The following is an 18,917-nucleotide window of genomic DNA, read 5'->3' on the forward strand; positions in this document are numbered from 1 at the left end:
CAAGCCGCACCTCCATCTCCTACCGACCAACCTCATCCCGCCCCCTTGACCTGTCCGTCCTCCCTGGACTGACCTATCCCCTTCCTAACTCCCTACCTACACTCACCTTTCCTGGCCCCATCCCCGCCTCTTCGACCTGTTTGTTTCCTCTCCACCTATCCTCTCCTCTATCCCTCTTCTATCCACCTCCCACTCTCTCCCTATTTATTTCAAAACCCCCTTCCCCTCCCCCTTTTCTGATGAAGGGTCTAGGCCCGAAACGTCAGCCTCTCTGCTCCTATGATGCTGCTTGGCCTGCTGTGTTCATCCAGCCCTGCACCTTGTTGTCAAGCTATGACTGTTGTTTTTAAAGACAGCAGATACTTCGTAATGGTAGTCCTTGTGTAAAAGTCAACCCGGACTTTTCACCAAACAAAAAATCCAGTCTCTATATAAAAACCGAAAGAACTGTGGATGCTATAAATCAGGAACAAAATGCAGAAGTTGCTGGAAAAGCTCAGCAGGTATGGCAGCATCTGTGAAGAAAAAAAATGAGAGTTAACTCTATGAAAGGGAGATAATGGGAGAGGGTGGCTTTCAACTCCTTCAAAATATTGCTTGTGTAAAAAATTGACCTACCTTTTTATTTAAAATTTGGTTCTTATTTACAGCATTAATATTTTGAAATGAAACGGATTGTGGAAGTTAGAGCTTCGTTTGAACACTTTGGACTTTGTAAAAAAATTTAGACGACAATTCTAGCACTAATTATTTAATTCACTCAAAGTTCAGCTGACTCCTATATAGATTACATAGTGCTCCACAGCATTACAAAATTACAACTGGGTCTCATCACAGAAAGGTCAAACAATTTACTTTAAAATGTAACAAATGTCCTATACAAATATAAAGTTGAAGCGTATTAATTATACAGTCTTCCTCAGTGCAGCACTGAATTATTCACTTCTGTATGAGATGAATTCCAAACAAGTCAATTTTCAAAATAATCACTTTAGCAAAGTAAAAGGTTTTGTAAATGCAAATTCTTTGGCTTCGCTCAAAGTTTTTAAAAAAGTTCCTCTGATACGTCATTGAGACAATATTTTGAATTTTGCAGATAAACAGGGGATGCATTAATGAGTCAAAGAAATAAGTATTGTGGGAAAGAAACTAAAATATTTCCTCAAACTCTGAAGGCGCTCCCTAATAAAATTAAGCAAAATGTACTTTTTATGCAACATAATGAAAAGTAGCAATTCGTAGAGATGTTATAAAGTTTTTGTGTCATTATTTACAAATGTTTTTCAAGACTTCCTACCCAAACAAGAGAAAATAGTCGATTAAGAGATTGACCATAAAGAGCTGACAGAATAAAAAGATGTGCTAACAATAAACAAAGCATGCCCACACGATGAACATATTATAAAATAGTAAAAGATAGTGCCAATAAAGTTGCTAATATTTTAAGAGACTAGAGAAACAACTGAGGTGTCAATTTACAAAATGAGGTGGAATGATAACTCTAGGATCATTTGCTAAGTTAAATATAGGTAATGGATCAACCAATAGCAAGCAATCTGAAACAAAGAAAGCAAGGTATCAAATAAAATGAAAATGTCCAACTAGTCTACTTGGCTTTAAAGATACTAGATCCTACTTGACAAACGTAGTTGAGTTTGAGAATGCAATGACATCAGCGGAGACGTGAGGAGCTCAGTGGACTTAATATTCAGAAATGATAGCAAAATGTTTTACACTATACCACACAAATCTTTCACATTATAGTAAAAGGCATGAAATAGGAGCAAAGTTTTATTTATAACGTGAGTACTTAGATGTTGAGTCTCAGGAGGTGCAAAAGGTCACTGTAACCAGAGCTGCATCAGCTAGGAAGGATCAGTAGGGTAATGCAGGAAGCAGTTTACTTTCCTTCTTGATGATGTGGAAGGAAAGACAGTGAGAAAGTTTCCAAGTTTGCCAACAGATAGGTTGGAAAATTAATCCAAAAAGCGAGAGTTATCTTTAAACGTACATAAAAGTAATGATACTGAGGAAAGGTTACAAACAGCAGAAAGAAATTAAATCAGGTCAGTTAAAGAAAGTGATACGGAAGATTTAAACTCTCAGGCACATAGTGAACACAAACAACTGTAAAGGCCAATTGAGCAAAATGTCTGTTTCAGTATTTTATAGATGCTATAAAAAAAATACTGCATACAAGACAAGATATGGCACCACTGAGACACAATCTGGACTTGCAGAAAGTAGAAAGGATAACAACCAGCTTTACAAATGAGAATGAGCACTGAAAGTCAAAGAATGATGCAATAAAAAAAAAAGGTCAGTCAGGAGGATTTTCTCACTTGTACAAAAGCCATCTAGACCATGTATGCAGCCCATTTCTTTCAACATTTTTAAACTGAGACCCTTTAAAAAGTGTGTTGTAAACCATTGTTGCACACACTGTACATAGCAGTCTTTGCTAACACATAACAGTACCTTTAATTGTGCGAATACCTTTAACATGTGTCATCTCAGTGTAACTGAGCAGTGGAAATAATCTATCGCTAATTACTTTACCGTAACCCTTTCAGAGTTCAACCTAACTACTCTAACTTTCTCTCTACGATTGTTTTTAAACCCTAGAGTTATGAGGAAAATGTTATGGGGGCTATGATAATTACACTCATGGGGATGTGATGTTAATATCTTAAAAAACATAAATAATTTGAAGATGCTCAATATTGCTCAGCGCTGTCTTGCATCTGTTTATGCCTGTACCACCAAAATAAGAGGCCAAGTCACACCCCTTGAATAGTTAAAATTCCTTGAGCAACTGATCACAGATTATCAAGCCTGTCTACTTTTATACCACATTTTTTAAAAAGTTGAATGAGGGTAAAGTGCTGTTATCACATTCAAAATGTCAACGATAAGGAACTCTTCCATTCTAATACCATGCAAGACCAGAAGGGCATAAATGGGTTTTTTGTCAAGTTGTACATTGTCTGACATCTTCCCTGAACTTAGCCTACATCGAGATGTTCTGTTCCTGATGTAGATTGGCAAGGGGTACTTCATTGCCAGAAGTGTCAAGAGAGTTCAACTCTAAAGCGTTGTAATTTAACAGTACTATTCCTGGGCATTTGCCCAAACAGCAAGTATCTTTTCCAAACGATACTTCATGACCACATTGACATCCAGTCCCATTCTTCTTCTACTAACACCAAACACTATGGATGTTAGAAATGGAAATAAAGGAGACAGAAAATGCTGGAAATATTCAGTTCTGGCTGAGAGAAACAGAGTTAACATTTCAGGTTGATGAAATATCATTGACCTGAAGCATTAACTTTGTTTTTGCTTCCAAAGATGCAACCAGACCTAAATACTTCCACCATTCTGTGTTTCAATTCCCATCAAATGTGTTGGGCATAACTCACATAATACCACGAACTTCAATTTTACTCTTTGCTGCCAAATTCAGCTAAATTCTACCTTGACATTAAAAAGGGCAGCTACTCTCAAATCTCCTTTTGTATCCAATTCATCATGATAAGAGAAGTAATCAGAATCAAACACACAAAGGTAAGGAAACAAAGAAGCAGATTTTCTTAAAATCCAATTCAACATAACTAATGATGAACTGCAAAAGCATAAAATCAAAGTGCAACACTTGAAAAGCAGTCAACACTTTGTTTAACTGTGCAGGCAAAGGAATTCTACAGTTTGAAGTCCACGAACCACCTATTTAAATATGTACAAAGTGCCATCTAGTGTCTTTCTGCAAACTGGTAAAAATCAGTTTGCTTTGTACAAAAGTGCATGTGAACTTTAAGTGCAACTGCCACAATTTAAATTAAAATGAATAGCCTCAGCATAATTTATTTTCCCTGCTGACAAAGCAACTTGAAAGAAACATGATGCACCTGTTCAGATAAGATACCAGGGCAAAAAACAAACTTTCTCCATAGGATGAAGGCCAAGACAGAAGGAGACAACTTATTGATTATAACTAATCCCAGATGCATGGAGAAATACAAGTTCAGCTATCACAATGCAAATTGATGCATTGCTCAGTTTCAGTAAAACACGGCAGCTAAAAGCAAAACAATTGAAACAGACCCAAGAGTCTCATTTAAGAGAACTATTTTATATATTAGAAACATAGGCCAAAACGTATGGCAATAGACATTTTAGATGTCAACACATCTGCTATGTTGTGACAGGTTCTCTCAAACAATCATCCAATCTTCAGCTCATTACAAAAAAAAAAATGAGAGTTCTGTGGCAACACAAACAAATCACAAGCAAATGGCAGCTGTATATTCTCTTCCCAACCATCACTTTCTGGGTTGAAAGGTTCAGCTGCATTATTTGATGGCCACTTGGGTGTCTCTCTTTTCACTGCAAGCCAGGAGCTCCAGAAAAGAGAATGGCAAACATTTCCACCATCCCAAAGAGATGGCGACTAAGTGCCACTTCATGCTTAGAGATAGTTCACTCAGCACTCTGCTGCTATAGGCTGCCTGGGGCAGAAAAGGAACTCTGCGTCTCCTATGATCAATAGAAGAAGCCCTCTCATCAGGCTTTTGGTGGCTTGGACCCAGGTTGCACAAGAGGTCAGCACCTCTAACAAGCACAAACATAGTGGGATCCAATGCAGGAAATGAATGAACGATCGATCTCCTATGCTCTACAAATCTAAAGGGTATTATTTACTCTCACCTCACTCTAACTGGACAGCCATGTCACATAAGCGTGCCAGCATAATCTCATGGACATCCACCTTAGGCTGATAATCTTCAAACTCTTTCCAGACACTGATTCCTACTCACTTCATGGGGTGCGTTCATCACTTGGCAGGATTATACGTGTTCATACACATGCTGTGATCACACTGTACCCTTCCCTTTCTATCACTGCAGGACAAACTAGTGCACAACAGTGAGGAAAAGGGCCCAGACTAGGAGATCGCTTCCCAATCTCTGCATCCTCATGGCCTTTGAAGATAGTGTGGTCCAGTACCCCTCAGAGAACAAGTGGCACCTGGAGTGAGGTTCTTGACATAGATGTGGGGCATCAAGTCTGCACGGACCTTCCAAAGAACATCCCACCCAAATCCCACCCTCCATCCCCGTAGCTCACCTAGCCTGCGTATCCCTGACACTATGGGGTAATGTTTAGCAAAGCCAATCCACCTGACTTTCACATCTTTGGACCATGGGAGGAAACTGAAGCACCCAGCGGAAACCCACACAGGCAATCATCCAGCCTAGAATCGAATCCAGGTCCCTGGCTCTGAGGCAGCAGTGCTAACCGCTGAACCACTGTGCCACCCTATCACTGCTGTGATTTTAAGAAGGTCAACACCATATGAGCAATGTGACATTCGCATGCTAATTGTACTGAAAGCAAACCAGTGCCCCTTTCCATACACAAGTCAACTTGCTGTTAGGGAGGTTAAAGCAGAACCTTGGCATAAAAGGTGCCCTACCCCTTCTGTGGCAGTTGCACCCCACCATGATGCAGAACATACAGTGCTTGCACTGTATTAACCTCCCTTGCTGCATATTCAAGGGATCACGAGGTGTCAATCAGACTAAAATATACTTTGGATCTATAGTTTCAAAAGATCTCACTGAAATGTGATCACAAGCACTACAGTCCTGATTGATATAGGGCCACTTCAAGTTGTCCAAAGCATGCAACTGCAATTCACCCCTCTCTCAAATAAAACCTCCCATTATGGCTGCAGCCACTTCTACTGCAATAGAGTTGCACCTTCACCATGGAGGAGAGATTCAGCTTGCTTGTTGGGACATTTGAGTACCAATAACCACAACACACCAGAAGTCCCAGGACCAAGTCCCCATTGCCTCAGACTCTTTATCCCCCTCCCACCCCACCCCTCAAAATCTTGTTCCATCCTCATGAGTTTGTGATCTTTATTGCCCCATAACCCTCCCTACCCCTGCCTCTGTACTGCACTGGCAATCACTGTCAGCATTATGGTCCACTAGGGATAGCGAGAACTGCCGATGCTGGAGTCTAAGATAACAAGGTGTGGAGCTGGAGGAACACCACAGACCAGGCAGCATCAGAGGAACAGGAAAGCTGACGTTTCGGGTCAGGACCCTTCTTCAGAAGGGTTTTCTGAAGAAGAGTCCTGGCTCGAAACGTCAGCTTTCCTGCTCCTCTGATGCTGCCTGGCCTGCTGTGTTCCTCCAGCTCCACACCTTGTTATCTTATTATGGTCCACTATCTTCCCCACATGCTCCTCAAGAGAGATCTTCCAGACCCTGCTAAGCTTTACACCCAAACCAACTGAATTTACCTGCAGATTGGCCTTCCTTGACTGTCTTCCCCCTCCCCCAATGAAATTGTATGCTCCCAGCCTGACCTAGCAAATCCCCCACAATAAATCTAAACATTCCCATGATCAGTCCTTTCACTTCAACAAACCCCCCCCCAGCCCCTACCTTAGCACTAGTAGGCCTCCATATGCAGGAGGCTCTGAACAGACATTTCACCACCCTGGAGTGACTACACGACAACAACCACCTCAGGCACACAGGATTCCTGCCCCCAGACTAAGTGGAACCTCTCGCTTGTAACCAAACTGATTGGATCACAGCATATACCACCACAATCACGGCTACTCCACTTATCCAACCAACAAAAGACCTGTGAGCACACCCTTGCCCAACATGCTTGCCATCCTTCCTTTTACCACTTTTCCATGTTCCTCAGGCAATGCCAATTCCGTTTTTGAAGCCCCACGTGACTCAGCTATGAGCACCCTTCTGCGATGTGCGCTAATTCTTGCTGTTCAGTCATATTAGCTGTATGCCAATTAAGATTAGAGATGACCAAAGAAAATGTGCTGTATGAGCCCACTTAGACATGTTCACTGACTTCAAGAAGTGACAGCACGGGTGACAGTAGGTATGATTTATAACCATAGCACGATAAAGACAGAGCAACAAGTACATAACACATCTCTGGGCAAAACGTGTATCTGATCAGACACATGCCTGGTTTTGGCTGATATGTTTGAAACACAGTTTCTAGATTGGAAGTGCAAAAGTTTATTTCTGAGAGTTGTGTATTCATGAGATGCAAATTCATGTAGAAAGGCTTCTCACCACCTGCTAGCAACATATTCAACCTGCCACCTGAAGGTGAGAACTTATCAAAATTTATATTAATGGTGAGCATCTGATTATTGGCGAGCATCTGATTATTGGCTTTGACCCAGCATTTTTCTCACCAGGGCAGAAGCTGGAAACTCCTGTCCACCATGCCTCGAATCAGTGAAAAACAGCATGCAAACTTCATATTCCTTTGGATATATATTCAACCATCATCTTTCAGTAAAGTGTTAAAATGAGCTGTTTGGTTTAATTTTCATTTTCCACACATTGCTTCACCATGTACAATGAGTTGCACGTGGCAGGATTGGCAAATAGAGTTTTTTTTTCCTCAATTAGCCTTGCTAAAGCAAGTTTTTCCTCTTAGCAAACTCCAACTCTTTATTCAGAAGAAAACTAAATGGGGATATCAGTCTGGATGGTAGAAGTCATCCAGAGAACAATTAGAACAAACTGCTGCAGCAGCTGCTGGTATCTAGAAATAGCTGCATATTAATCTTTATTCATAAAATATTTCAACCTCTCCACATTTTCACATGCAAAAACAAATGATTTTTATTCATAACATGCAATATTTGAGGTACTTAGAATGAAAGAAGGCGAATTAGAAATTCGAATTTGGAAAGACTCAGCGAATGGAAAAAGAAAACGGCAGACGTAATACAATGGTGGAAAAATGTGAGGTTATCCACTACAGTAGGAGAAACAGATGTGCCAAGCATTTCTTAAATGGTTGGAGATTGTAAAGAGTTGATGTACAAAGGAACTTATATGTCCTGTTGAGAAGTCCCAGGTTTAATTCCACCCTCGGGCACTGTCGGTATGGAGTTTGCACATTCTCCCCATGTCTGCGTGGGTTTTCTCCGGGTGCTCTGGTTTCCTCCCACAGTCCAAAAACGTGCAGGGTAGGGGGACTGGCCATGCCAAATTGTCCATAGTGTTCAGGGATGTTCTATGTTCTAAGTCAAGGAGGCTAATACGCAGATGCAGCAATATAGAAGAAAGGCTAATGCAACATTAGCCTTTATTGCAGGAGGGTTTGAATAAGGACGTACAGAAGTCTTGCTTCAGTTGTATAAAGCTTGATTCAACCACACTTGGAATACTGTGTGTGTGTCATTTTAGGCTCTTTAGCTCAGTAAATATATTAATGCCATAGATACAGAACAACAGGGGCTCACCAGACTTGTTTCCAGGAATGGTGGAACAATCCTACATAGGAGGAATTGAGCAAACTGGGCCTGTGTTCTCTAGGGTTTCAAACAATGAGACGTGATCACACTAAAACCTGAAAAATACCTTAAGGATAGACATGGTAGATGCAGGCAAGATACTTCTCCAAGCTGGAGAGTCTAGACTGGGGGCATATTTCAACACAATGACGATGCCATTTAAGACCAAGATAAGGAGATATGGTTTTACTCGAGGTACTGGGAACTCTATCAGAGGGCTGTGGGTGCCCAGTCTTTGGCTATGTTTAAGGGAGAGATTGACAAATTTCTGATAAACAGTGGCAAACCATGGTTATGGGGATGGTCTGAGGAAAAGATATTGAAGTGTTCGATCAGCCATGTTTGTACTGAATGGCACGGCATGCAGATGGGCTGAATGGCCTAATCCTGTCCCTATGTTCCTAACATAGGACTTCAACCAATGCTGCTTAATGTCCTTATGACACTCCCAGAGAACTTCAGTTGTGCAATCCAAATGTATAAACCTCAAAATAATTCCCCCTTTCTCCCAAAATGTATTGTATTTCAACTTCTACTAAAACTTCCCTGTTCTAAGATCTTTCAATCACTGAAAATGATAGCCCAGGTATTCCTCTGATTTACCATGTTGTTGCTGGGAATGAAGGGTTTCAGTTATACAGACAGCCTGGGACATTTTTCACCAGAGCATAGGAGGTCGAGTGCTGACCTCAAAAGGTTTATAAAAAATCTTGAAGGGTACGGATAAGGTGAATAGCAGGTGTCTGTTCCCTAGGGTGGGGGATTACAAGGCTATGGGGCATATTTTTAAGGCGAGAGCAGAAAGATTTAAAAAAAAAAGATGAGGGACAATTTTTTTTTAAAAAAACAAGAGAGTGATTCATGTGTGAAATGAACTTCCAGAGGAAATAATGGATGTGGGTACAGTTACAACGTTTAAAAGACATTTGGATAAGTACATGAATAAGAATTGTTTGGAGGGATAGGAGCCAAGTGCAGGCAGGTGGGACTAGTGTAGTTTAGGATTATGGTCAGCGTGGACCCGTTGGACTGAAGGGTTTGTTTCCATGTTCTTTGATTCTATGACTCTGGCCAGACAGTTAGATGAGCGTAAATCAGAGTTGCACACGAGGACCCTGTGAAATTCCCACTATAGCACACTGAAGGAAATACCAGGAAATTGCATTTTCTGCTGGGCAACTGGTCAATGCCTGGAACCCTCTAAAAAGTCCCCATTTCCAATCAGAGACCTCAGATGGTTCTGATGAAATTAAGTAAAATAGTTACTCAGGAAAAGTCTAATTCCTGAGTAACTGTTCAACTGTCTCCTTACTTATTTCAAACCACCCAGCTCCTGACCAACACACACCCCCTGGAAATTGTCTGGTAAACTTGCACTGTATTCTTTCAAATAACAAGTATAATCTCCAGAAGTAAGGAAAGCAAAACTGATCACAATACTCCAGGTGTAGATTCACCATGAGAGAACTCAAGCAAACCATTTTTACTTTTTTTATACTCGAATCCTCTAGCACTGAAAACCAATGCTAACATTTGCCTTTGGAACTGCTTGCCATCCTTGCACTTAGCAATTTATGGACACGGAAGCCTAGGTCCTTTCAGACATCAACACTGCCCAGTCTCTCATCATTTGAGGTAATCCACACCTCTTGACTTCCGTCCAAGCAAATAACCTCACATGTTCCACATTCTATTTTATCTGCCATGCCCTTGTCCACTCTGCCTTTTCAAACCTTCTTGATGGTTTGGATCAGAAATTGGCTAGCTGTAAGAAGACAGAGGGTGGTGGTTGATGGGAAATGTTCATCCTGGTACACTAGTGGTGTACCTCAAGGATCTGTTTTGGGGCCACTGCCGTTTGTCATTTTTATAAATGACCTGGACGAGGGCGTAGAAGGATGGGTTAGTAAATTTGCGGATGACACCAAAATCGGTGGAGTTGTGGATAGTGCAGAAGGATGTTGCAGGTTACAGAGGGACATAGATAAGCTGCAGAGCTGGGCTGAGAGGTGGCAAATGGAGTTTAATGCAGAAAAGTGTGAGGTGATTCACTTTGGAAGGAGTAACAGGAATACAGAGTACTGGGCTAATGGTAAGATTCTTGGTAGTGTGGATGAGCAGAGAGATCCTCGTGTCCATATGCATAGATCACTGAAAGTTGCCACCCAGGTTGATAGCGTTGTTAAGAAGGCGTACGGTGTGTTAGGTTTTATTGGTAGAGGGATTGAGTTTCGGAGCCATGAGGTCATGTTGCAGCTGTACAAAACTCTGGTGCGGCCGCACTTGGAGTATTGCATACAGTTCTGGTCGCCACATTATAGGAAGGATGTGGAAGCATTGGAAAGGGTGCAGAGGAGATTTACCAGGATGTTGCCTGGTATGGAGGGAAGGTCTTACGAGGAAAGGCTGAGGGTTTTGAGGCTGTTTTCGTTAGAGAGAAGAAGGTTAAGAGGTGACTTAATAGAGACATACAAGATGATCAGAGGATTAGATAGGGCGGACAGTGGGAGCCTTTTTCCTCGGATGGTGATGGCTAGCACGAGGGGACATAGCTTTAAATTGAGGGGTGATAGATATAGGACAGATGTCAGAGGTAGGTTCTTTACTCAGAGTAGTAAGGGTGTGGAATGCCCTGCCTGCAAAAGTAGTAGACTCGCCAACTTTAAGGGCATTTAAATGGTCATTGGATAAACATATGGATGATAATGGAATAGTGTAGGTTAGATGGGCTTCAGATTGGTTTCATAGGTCGGTGCAACATCGAGGCCTGTACTGTGCTGTAATGTTCTACGTTCTATGCTACATTGTACCATTTGCACATCATACCAAGTTATGGGTCATGCACAAACTTGGAAATGTTATTTTTCGTTCCTACATCCAGAACATTGATACAGATTATGATCAACTGGGGTCTAAGCACTGAGCTTTGTGGTACCACACCAGTCACATACTGCGAATGATTCCAACTGTTTCTTTTCCATTAAGGAATCTTTGATCCATGCCAATATATTACTTCCTTACCCACATGCTTTAATTTTGTTTTAATTAACTCTTATGTGGGACTTATCAGAAGTCTTATGGAAATCCACAGGCACCATATCCAGTGGCTTCCCTTTATCATTCTACTGGTGACTACTCAAAAAAAAAAAACACTCCAATAAGTTTGTGAAACGTAACTGCCCACCAATCAGACCATTGTTTTCCCAAATATGAAGCTATCCAATCCCTCAACAGATTTGAGTATTTGCCTTCTGTTAGCCTAACATCCATAAGGTCGATAGCCCCCTCCCATTTTCCCTCTCTGTCCTCAGAAATAAAAAGGTTACGTTCATAATCTTCTAATTTGCAGAACCATTCCAGAATCTTTGGAATCTTGAACGATGATCCAACGCTTCCACTATCTCTTTCAACACTCTGGAACGTAAATCATCAGATTCTGGGATTTGTCAACTTTACAACTGACAGTATTTTACTTGCTTTTGTTTTTCCTCATACTAGGCATTATACTAAATAATGTTTAGTGTCTCCGCCCATCACTCTACCTGCAGCAAAGTTCAGAACTGTACCAAAGGTAAACTAAAACAAAGAGCTACAGATGCTGGAAATCCAAAGCAAAAGCAGAAATTGCCGGAGAAACTCAGCACGTCTGGTAGCATCTGTGAATTGAAATCAGTTAATGTTTTGGGTCCAGTGACTATTTCAGAATGGAGCCAAAATGTTAACTCTGCTTTCTTTTTACAGATGCTACCAGACCTGCTGAGTTTCTCCAGCAATTTATGTTACATACAAAAGGTACCCAAACTATGGTCTCCCTAATTGGTAGATGATTCACTATTGCATTTCAATTTTTTTTATTCTGTAGAATTTAATCACATGACCCAGTTACTATAGTTATGGTGTAATCTAAGAGAGGGGATGCTTTTGATGCCATCTCAAATCAAAGCCAATTAAGAATTAAATCAATAAAATGTCCTAATTTTCATGATTTCTGACAGATTTCACATCTCTAATAATAGGAGATAATTAGAGGGGCTTTCTGCTTAAGATAATCATTTCTTTCCCCTAGTTCTATGGATAATCATGCATAATTATGCTTACGATCCTTGTTCTTATCTGCATCATAGATTTCCAGTGGGTGGCAACAAAAAAAGCTTTGTGGAGGATGTGGTAGACTGGTTTTCCCTGAAAAAAAAAACTGCAAGCTATCAGAGGAGAAAGCAAATTGCCACAGGACAACTAGATCAATACCTGAGAAAGGCTCAGGGAGAATTATGGTTTTGTTGTACTGTTAGTTGCAAAAGGCAAAGCAATGGCAACCTGTATCTGGAAAGAATTAGAAGTGCTTGTCCACTCTAACTTTTACAGTCACTAAGCCATTGGTGACTTAAGGCAAATCATGTTTATGCAATACTTTAACAAATGCTTCGCTGCCTCCTCCCAAGGCCTCTAGCATCACAGATGCCAATCCACAGCCACTCTGAATCACTCCACATGATATCAGGAAATGGCTGAGCACAATAGACACAGAAACAGAAACAGTCTGACAGTATTCCGGCTGTGGTGCTGAATACTTGTCCTCCAGAAATAACTGCCCCCGAGCCAAGCTCTTCAAGTGCAGTTACAACACTAGCATCTCCTGACAGGATGGTAAATTGCCCAATCATGGCTTGTCTATAAAAAGCAGAACACATCCAATTTGGCCAATCATCTCAACACCAGTATATCAGTGCAGGAGTTCCTTGGCTTCATATCCTACACCCAGCCATCTTCGACTGCTTCATTAATGCTCTTTCCTCCATCATAATGGTCAGAAATAGGATGATCACTTGTGTTTAGCACCATTTGCAGCTTCTCAGATGCTGAAACTGCCTATTGTCTGTAGCACGAGCTGCACAATATCCAGGCTTGTACTGCTAAGAAGCAAGTAACATTCCTGTCACAAAAATCCCAAGCAATGACCACCAAGAAATAATCTAACCATTGCCTTTTAAATGTCCAATGGCATTATCATCGCTGTCCTCTAACAATACCACAGACCAGAAACTGAACTGGGCTGGCCTAGCTACATAAATACGGTGGCCTCAGGAGCAGATCCATGAGGCACAAGACAGGAGTGTGATAGAGTACTCCAATTGCTGGATGGGTGCAGCTCCAACAATACAAGCTTGACATCATCCAGGATAAAACAACTCACTTGATTAGTGTGCCATCTATCACCTTCAACATTTAATCCCTTCACAGTGACAGCAGTGTATACCATCTACAAGTGGCAGTGCAGCTTGGTCACAAAGGTTCAAGTCATAGCACATGCCAAATCCATGGTCACTATCACCTACAAGGACATGGGCAGCAGACATGGCAAGACTGCCAGCTGCAAGTTCTCGTCCAAGCCACTCGCTATCCAAACTGGAAATATATCACTGTTACTTCACTGTCACTGGGTGACAATCCTGGAATCGCCTCCTTAACACCTTTGTCAATGCAGTCACACACCAAAAAGGACTGCAATAGTTCAAGATGGCTTCTTTCCACCACCTCCTCCAAGGCAGTTTCACATGGGCAATAAATGCTGGCTGAGTCAGTAATGCCCACATTCTCTTCAATTAATTAAAAATTAATTTCCAGAGCTTTAAGTGTGAACTGGGTTGTGTATCTCCATTCCTTCTCCATGTCCTATAAATACTCATTCTTTGTATGCAAAAAAAACCTTGACACAAATAAAAAAAATTACTGCACTTCAACAATGGTTTCCCAAGTGGAACTGTACAAGATTTCTTTGCTGCCCAACCAATTAGCCTTGACTTTTCAACTGTAACTATATAAGCATGCATCAATACCACCACATGGTTTAAAGCTTGACCATTTATCTGTAGGTCTGGGCCAACGAATCAGTCATCAAATGTAATTGAAAAATTAAGGCTGTGGCAGTCCAAATTCACATCACAATTTTTCAACAAATGCACCAGCGATCAAGTGTATAGGATTACAACAAATGTGACATCCATTTGGAAGGCTTACAAACGTTCATAACAGAGGTTGAAGGAAATATATGCTCTGCCAGACTACAATTGGCAGAAACACAGGAAAAGAGCATATGTCAAAGAATACGTGCCTGAAAATGATTCCCTTTATTACAGTCTTCAGTTGTATTCAAAAACACAAAAAAAAAACTCAAGGGCATACCAACTCTAAATAATTGCGCCATCTATTTTGGCAAATCAAAAATTATGGCTTACAACATAATCCATGCACTATAACTGGCTTTCAGATAGCACTGTATAGAAAATAAACAATCATAATTTAGATCAGATTTATGTATCACTTGGCTGAATGATCCATAGTTTTGAGTTGGTAAAGAAATCTGAGAAACATTGAGCAAGGAGTATTTAGGTCATTGAGAGAGTTAAAAAGATTTTACTTAAACCCAAATTGCAAAGTTGATGATTTCCAAAGTATTCTGAAATGATGGATTTCATTTTCCTCTCTCTCACACACAGCGGCACAGTGGGACTGGCCAGGGCAAACCAAGTTTAATTATACATCCCAATCTCAAATATTGCTGCCATTTGAAGTTACATTCCAAGTCCAGTCCAGGGGAGAATTTCATTTTCCTTGAATGGCTTGGCCCCACCCAAATTATTTTCAATTTTATTTTCATAAATAGATCGAAGAAATATTTTGCAGGGAACAGCAGATTAAGGAAGAAAGCTGCATATATTGCAGAAATGATGATTAGGTGCAGGGTATGGAAAGGAAACAGAGACTGGAATGTGAAAGCAATGGAAGCAGATTGTTCAAAGTTTCAGATCTCCCCTAAACATTATAGGAGTCGTTGCTGACGCTGAGGTAAACACACACAGTCTCTAATGCCTTGCCTTAAATAAAAAATGTTTATAAAACAAACTATGAAATGATTGTGCAATAGTGCAGTGCTTTTTACATCTTTTTCTGATGTGGTCCATTTGAACAATTCACACTGTGCAATAGCAGAGTGAAAGCAGGAGCAGGGGGTTGGCGGTAAGAGAGACAGGGAGAGACAATGAGTGATAGTTCTTCAATGGGGTGGAGTTTCACACAGCAGAGACAACAAAACGACTAAAGATACTTAGCCCCTTTTTCAGGTTCTTCTGATATCAGAAAATCAGGCCAACAAGCAAAAAAAAAAGTCCTATGCATTTCAAGGGACCTTTCGGCCTCTACCAGGAACATAAATTTCTGATTTCCACTCCACAGTGGCCATTGTTACCTCAGAGCTTGCATCCACAATTGCTCAAGCCATAACACCACTAAAGGTTGTGACTTACCATTTGGGAACTCCTACCAAAATGTAACCATACAGATAACAATATTGTCCCTGTGCGATCCATCGTATTTTGCATGCACTTCCCCAATCTTTCAGGATTAATGAAATTATTTCAGCAAGACTTGATCAGATGTTTTGTCCGATCATACTCTCCATTTCCACCCTCCTCTGCAAACATAAACACTTGCGCAGCATTTGACTTCACCTTACCATTTGCTTTTACGTTAACTACCCAAAAAGTTTACTGAAAATACACGAATAGTTATTACAAAAAATTACTTGAGGAAAGTGCAAACATATGACTCTCAAATTAACTTTTGTTTCCTTTTTGGGCAATTAGTACCGGGGAATTGAATTCTTCCGATTTCAGCCATGGTGTCAGTGTCTAGAATTGCCAAATCACATTTGGCACAACCAGAAAGTAGTGAATTTTTCAAAACTGCCATCCTGTGACCTCTCTCAGGAAGCATGCCAGTCATTGTTCAATTAAGGACAATATTTGTATACCTTTATTCCGATCAGGAATAGGAAAAAGAGTGCCCAAATTATTTCCACGTCACAAGCAAACCTCTGTCCCAGGTCTCGGGCAAAAAAAAATCTGTTTCAATCCCAGGGCAGTATCCAGTTCCCAGAACTTTTCTAATTTTACAAGCTTTGCCAAATAAAATCAAAATATTACAAAAGTTATTTTAGTTGTCACAAAAATATCTGACTTCAGTACATGGCTTCAAAGTTATTCTGACTTGGATTCAACCATGGGGTCAGAGTCATGCAGCACAGAAACAGACCTTTTGAGTCCAACGCATCCATGCTGACTAGGTTTCCCAAACTAAAATAGCCCCATTTGCCAGTGTTTGGCCAATATCCCTCTAAATCTTTCCTATTCATGTACCTGTCCAAATGTTTTTTTAAATGTTTAACTGTACCTGCATCTACACTTCCTCTGGCAGTTCGTTTCACATATGCACCACCCTGTGTGTGAGGGGGCTGCCCCTCAAGTCCCTTTTCTATCTTTCCCTTTTCCCATTAAACCCATGCCCTCTAATTTTGAACTTGTCTAACCTAGGGGAAAGGCCTTTGCAAATCACCTTATCTATGCACCTCATGATTTTATAAATCTCCACGAGGCACCCCTCAACCTCCTACACTCCAGGGAAACAAATCCCAGCCTATCAAGTCTCTCCTTATAACTCAAGCCCTCCAGTCCCAGTCTCTAAATGTTTTCTGCATCCTTTCCCATTTAATAATATCCTTCCTATGGAAGGATGACCAGAAGAGATGGATTTACTGAATGAAAACAAACTGGATCGGCTTCAAATGAAACATGTTTGGTGAAACGCAATAGTATTAAATAATAAAGCCTACCTCTTTAAGATGATTGTTTTCTTTTTCTTTCTGATCCAGTAGGACTTCCAGATGATTAACTTGAGATTCTGCTTCAGATATTCTCCGACTTCTTTCATGTTCCTCTTCCATAGATTTGGATGGCAATCCTTTACTCTGCAACATTTCTAAAAGCTTCTTAATTGATTCATCCCTTGCATTCAACGTTTGTTTCTGTGTTTCAATCCTTAGTTCCATTTCTTCTAAAGTCTTCCTCAAAAGAAAAAGCTCTTTCGCTTGTCGCTCATGTTCTGCCTGCAACCTACGAAAATTCTCCTCAGTGAGCTCAATGGTATAATGCTCAGCACCTCGATTAACATTTTCCTGCTGAAGAAGATGATTAAGATCACGTTGGGTTCGAAGTTCATCTTGCAATGCTTGGATGGTCAACTGTAGGTGCTGCAGAAGTAATGAAAAGAGATTGCTCAAAACTTAAGGAAATCATTCAAAAACACACTGAATGGATTGAACTACAAAACGAAATTTAATACCATCAATTTTGATCTATTTCAAGGCTATTTGCATTTCTACATCAAAATCACTAACAGCAATTTGTACCACAACAGGATTCCAAAGGTCTTGTAAGCTTGAATAATTCTTACCAGTCAGAGTGGAAATTATACATCACCTCCAAACTCTTTACTCTACAACCTTAACATAAAAAGCAATTTGTTTGGAGAATAGACAAATGCTTGAATAATATGGAGAGGTACACTCTACATCAATTAACTTTAAAGTACCTAAACATCCAAATCTTGATTCATATCTGCATTCTCCATGTTATTCAAGCTTTACGGTTAAGAATGATTCAGTTTTAACATTAACATGCATTAAATGGTAAGTTTCACACCTTAACTATCACAAATAAATTTTTCTTATTGTAAATGACAAGAGTAGTTCTGATTCCTATACTCAGAACGTAACTTTGTTTGAAATGCAAATTTATCTTCTTTGAAAGCCACATACTATCAAAATCTTCTGGCCCAACTGGCAAAAAGCAAGTGTTTTCTCTATTAAAGTCAATTATTCTCCCTAACTATCAACATGACTACTTAATCCATCCAAAAAAGCTATAATTTGCACGGGGCTAATGGACTGAAGTCAATTCTCTCTTTTTTTCAACAGAAACTGATCAACCCCATTTTGTGTCATCAAGTTCATATATTTTTTAAAAAAATACTCAGAGCTATTGAGGCAAGGAAAGCAAAAGGACAGCTACAGATTTGCAAACTTTTGTTAGGAATACAACCATTGAAATTATCATGCTAGCAAAATCCTAATTTTACATAAATCAAAATGATTTCCAACTCTGATGCCAAACCAAATAGAACCTAAACCATCAAACAAAAGCATAGTACTACATGTGCTGGAGACCTGAAATAAAAATAAAAATGCTAAAAGAAACTCAGCAGCTCTGACACCATCTATGAAAAGATAAACAGAGCTATTGCTGAGTCTAATGTGACTCTTCAGTTCTGAAAAGTCATCTTGGGCTTGAAATATTAACTATTTCTCTCCTATAGATGCTGCCAGACCTGCTGATTTTCTCCATACTCTGCCCTTGTTTCAAAGCCTAAATCAGTGCTTTATATAATGCATTGCCACCAGGTGGCTTATCATAAACTACAAAATTGTTAACAGATCGTTACAATTATTTGCTACAAGATCAAATGTGAATGTGTTAATTATTGGTGTTAAGACAATTTTAACTTGATTTTCCAAAGAAAACTAGAAAATCCAGCAGATTTCTTGCAGATTTAATTCAATATTTTAGTCATTTCGTTCTAAGACCAAATATGTACACTTAAAATCAAACAAAGATTTCTCACAGCTGAATTGGAATATTGCAATCCCTTGTACCATATT

The 18,917-nt window shown here is 40.1% G+C and overlaps 1 protein-coding gene and 1 long non-coding RNA gene across 3 annotated transcripts in view; one reads left to right on the forward strand and one right to left on the reverse strand.

Moving 5' to 3' along the window:
• LOC125485121 overlaps nt 1-7,372 on the forward strand; it is a 26,798-nt gene extending 19,426 nt beyond the window's left edge. The window contains exon 2 of the long non-coding RNA XR_007263897.1: nt 7,256-7,372. This is a non-coding gene — a long non-coding RNA (uncharacterized LOC125485121). The remainder of the gene's footprint in view (nt 1-7,255) is intronic.
• The window catches only part of LOC109925951 (ERC protein 2), a 591,163-nt gene that overhangs the window by 517,981 nt on the left and 54,265 nt on the right, over nt 1-18,917 (reverse strand). For both annotated transcript variants that reach the window (XM_048606399.1, XM_048606398.1), the window contains exon 2: nt 17,034-17,450. In XM_048606399.1, coding sequence (XP_048462356.1) covers nt 17,034-17,450 — 417 coding nt within the window. The remainder of the gene's footprint in view (nt 1-17,033; nt 17,451-18,917) is intronic.

Source organism: Rhincodon typus, chromosome 16 (assembly GCF_021869965.1).
Source record: "Rhincodon typus isolate 14 chromosome 16, sRhiTyp1.1, whole genome shotgun sequence".
Classification (NCBI taxonomy): Eukaryota; Metazoa; Chordata; class Chondrichthyes; order Orectolobiformes; family Rhincodontidae; genus Rhincodon; species Rhincodon typus.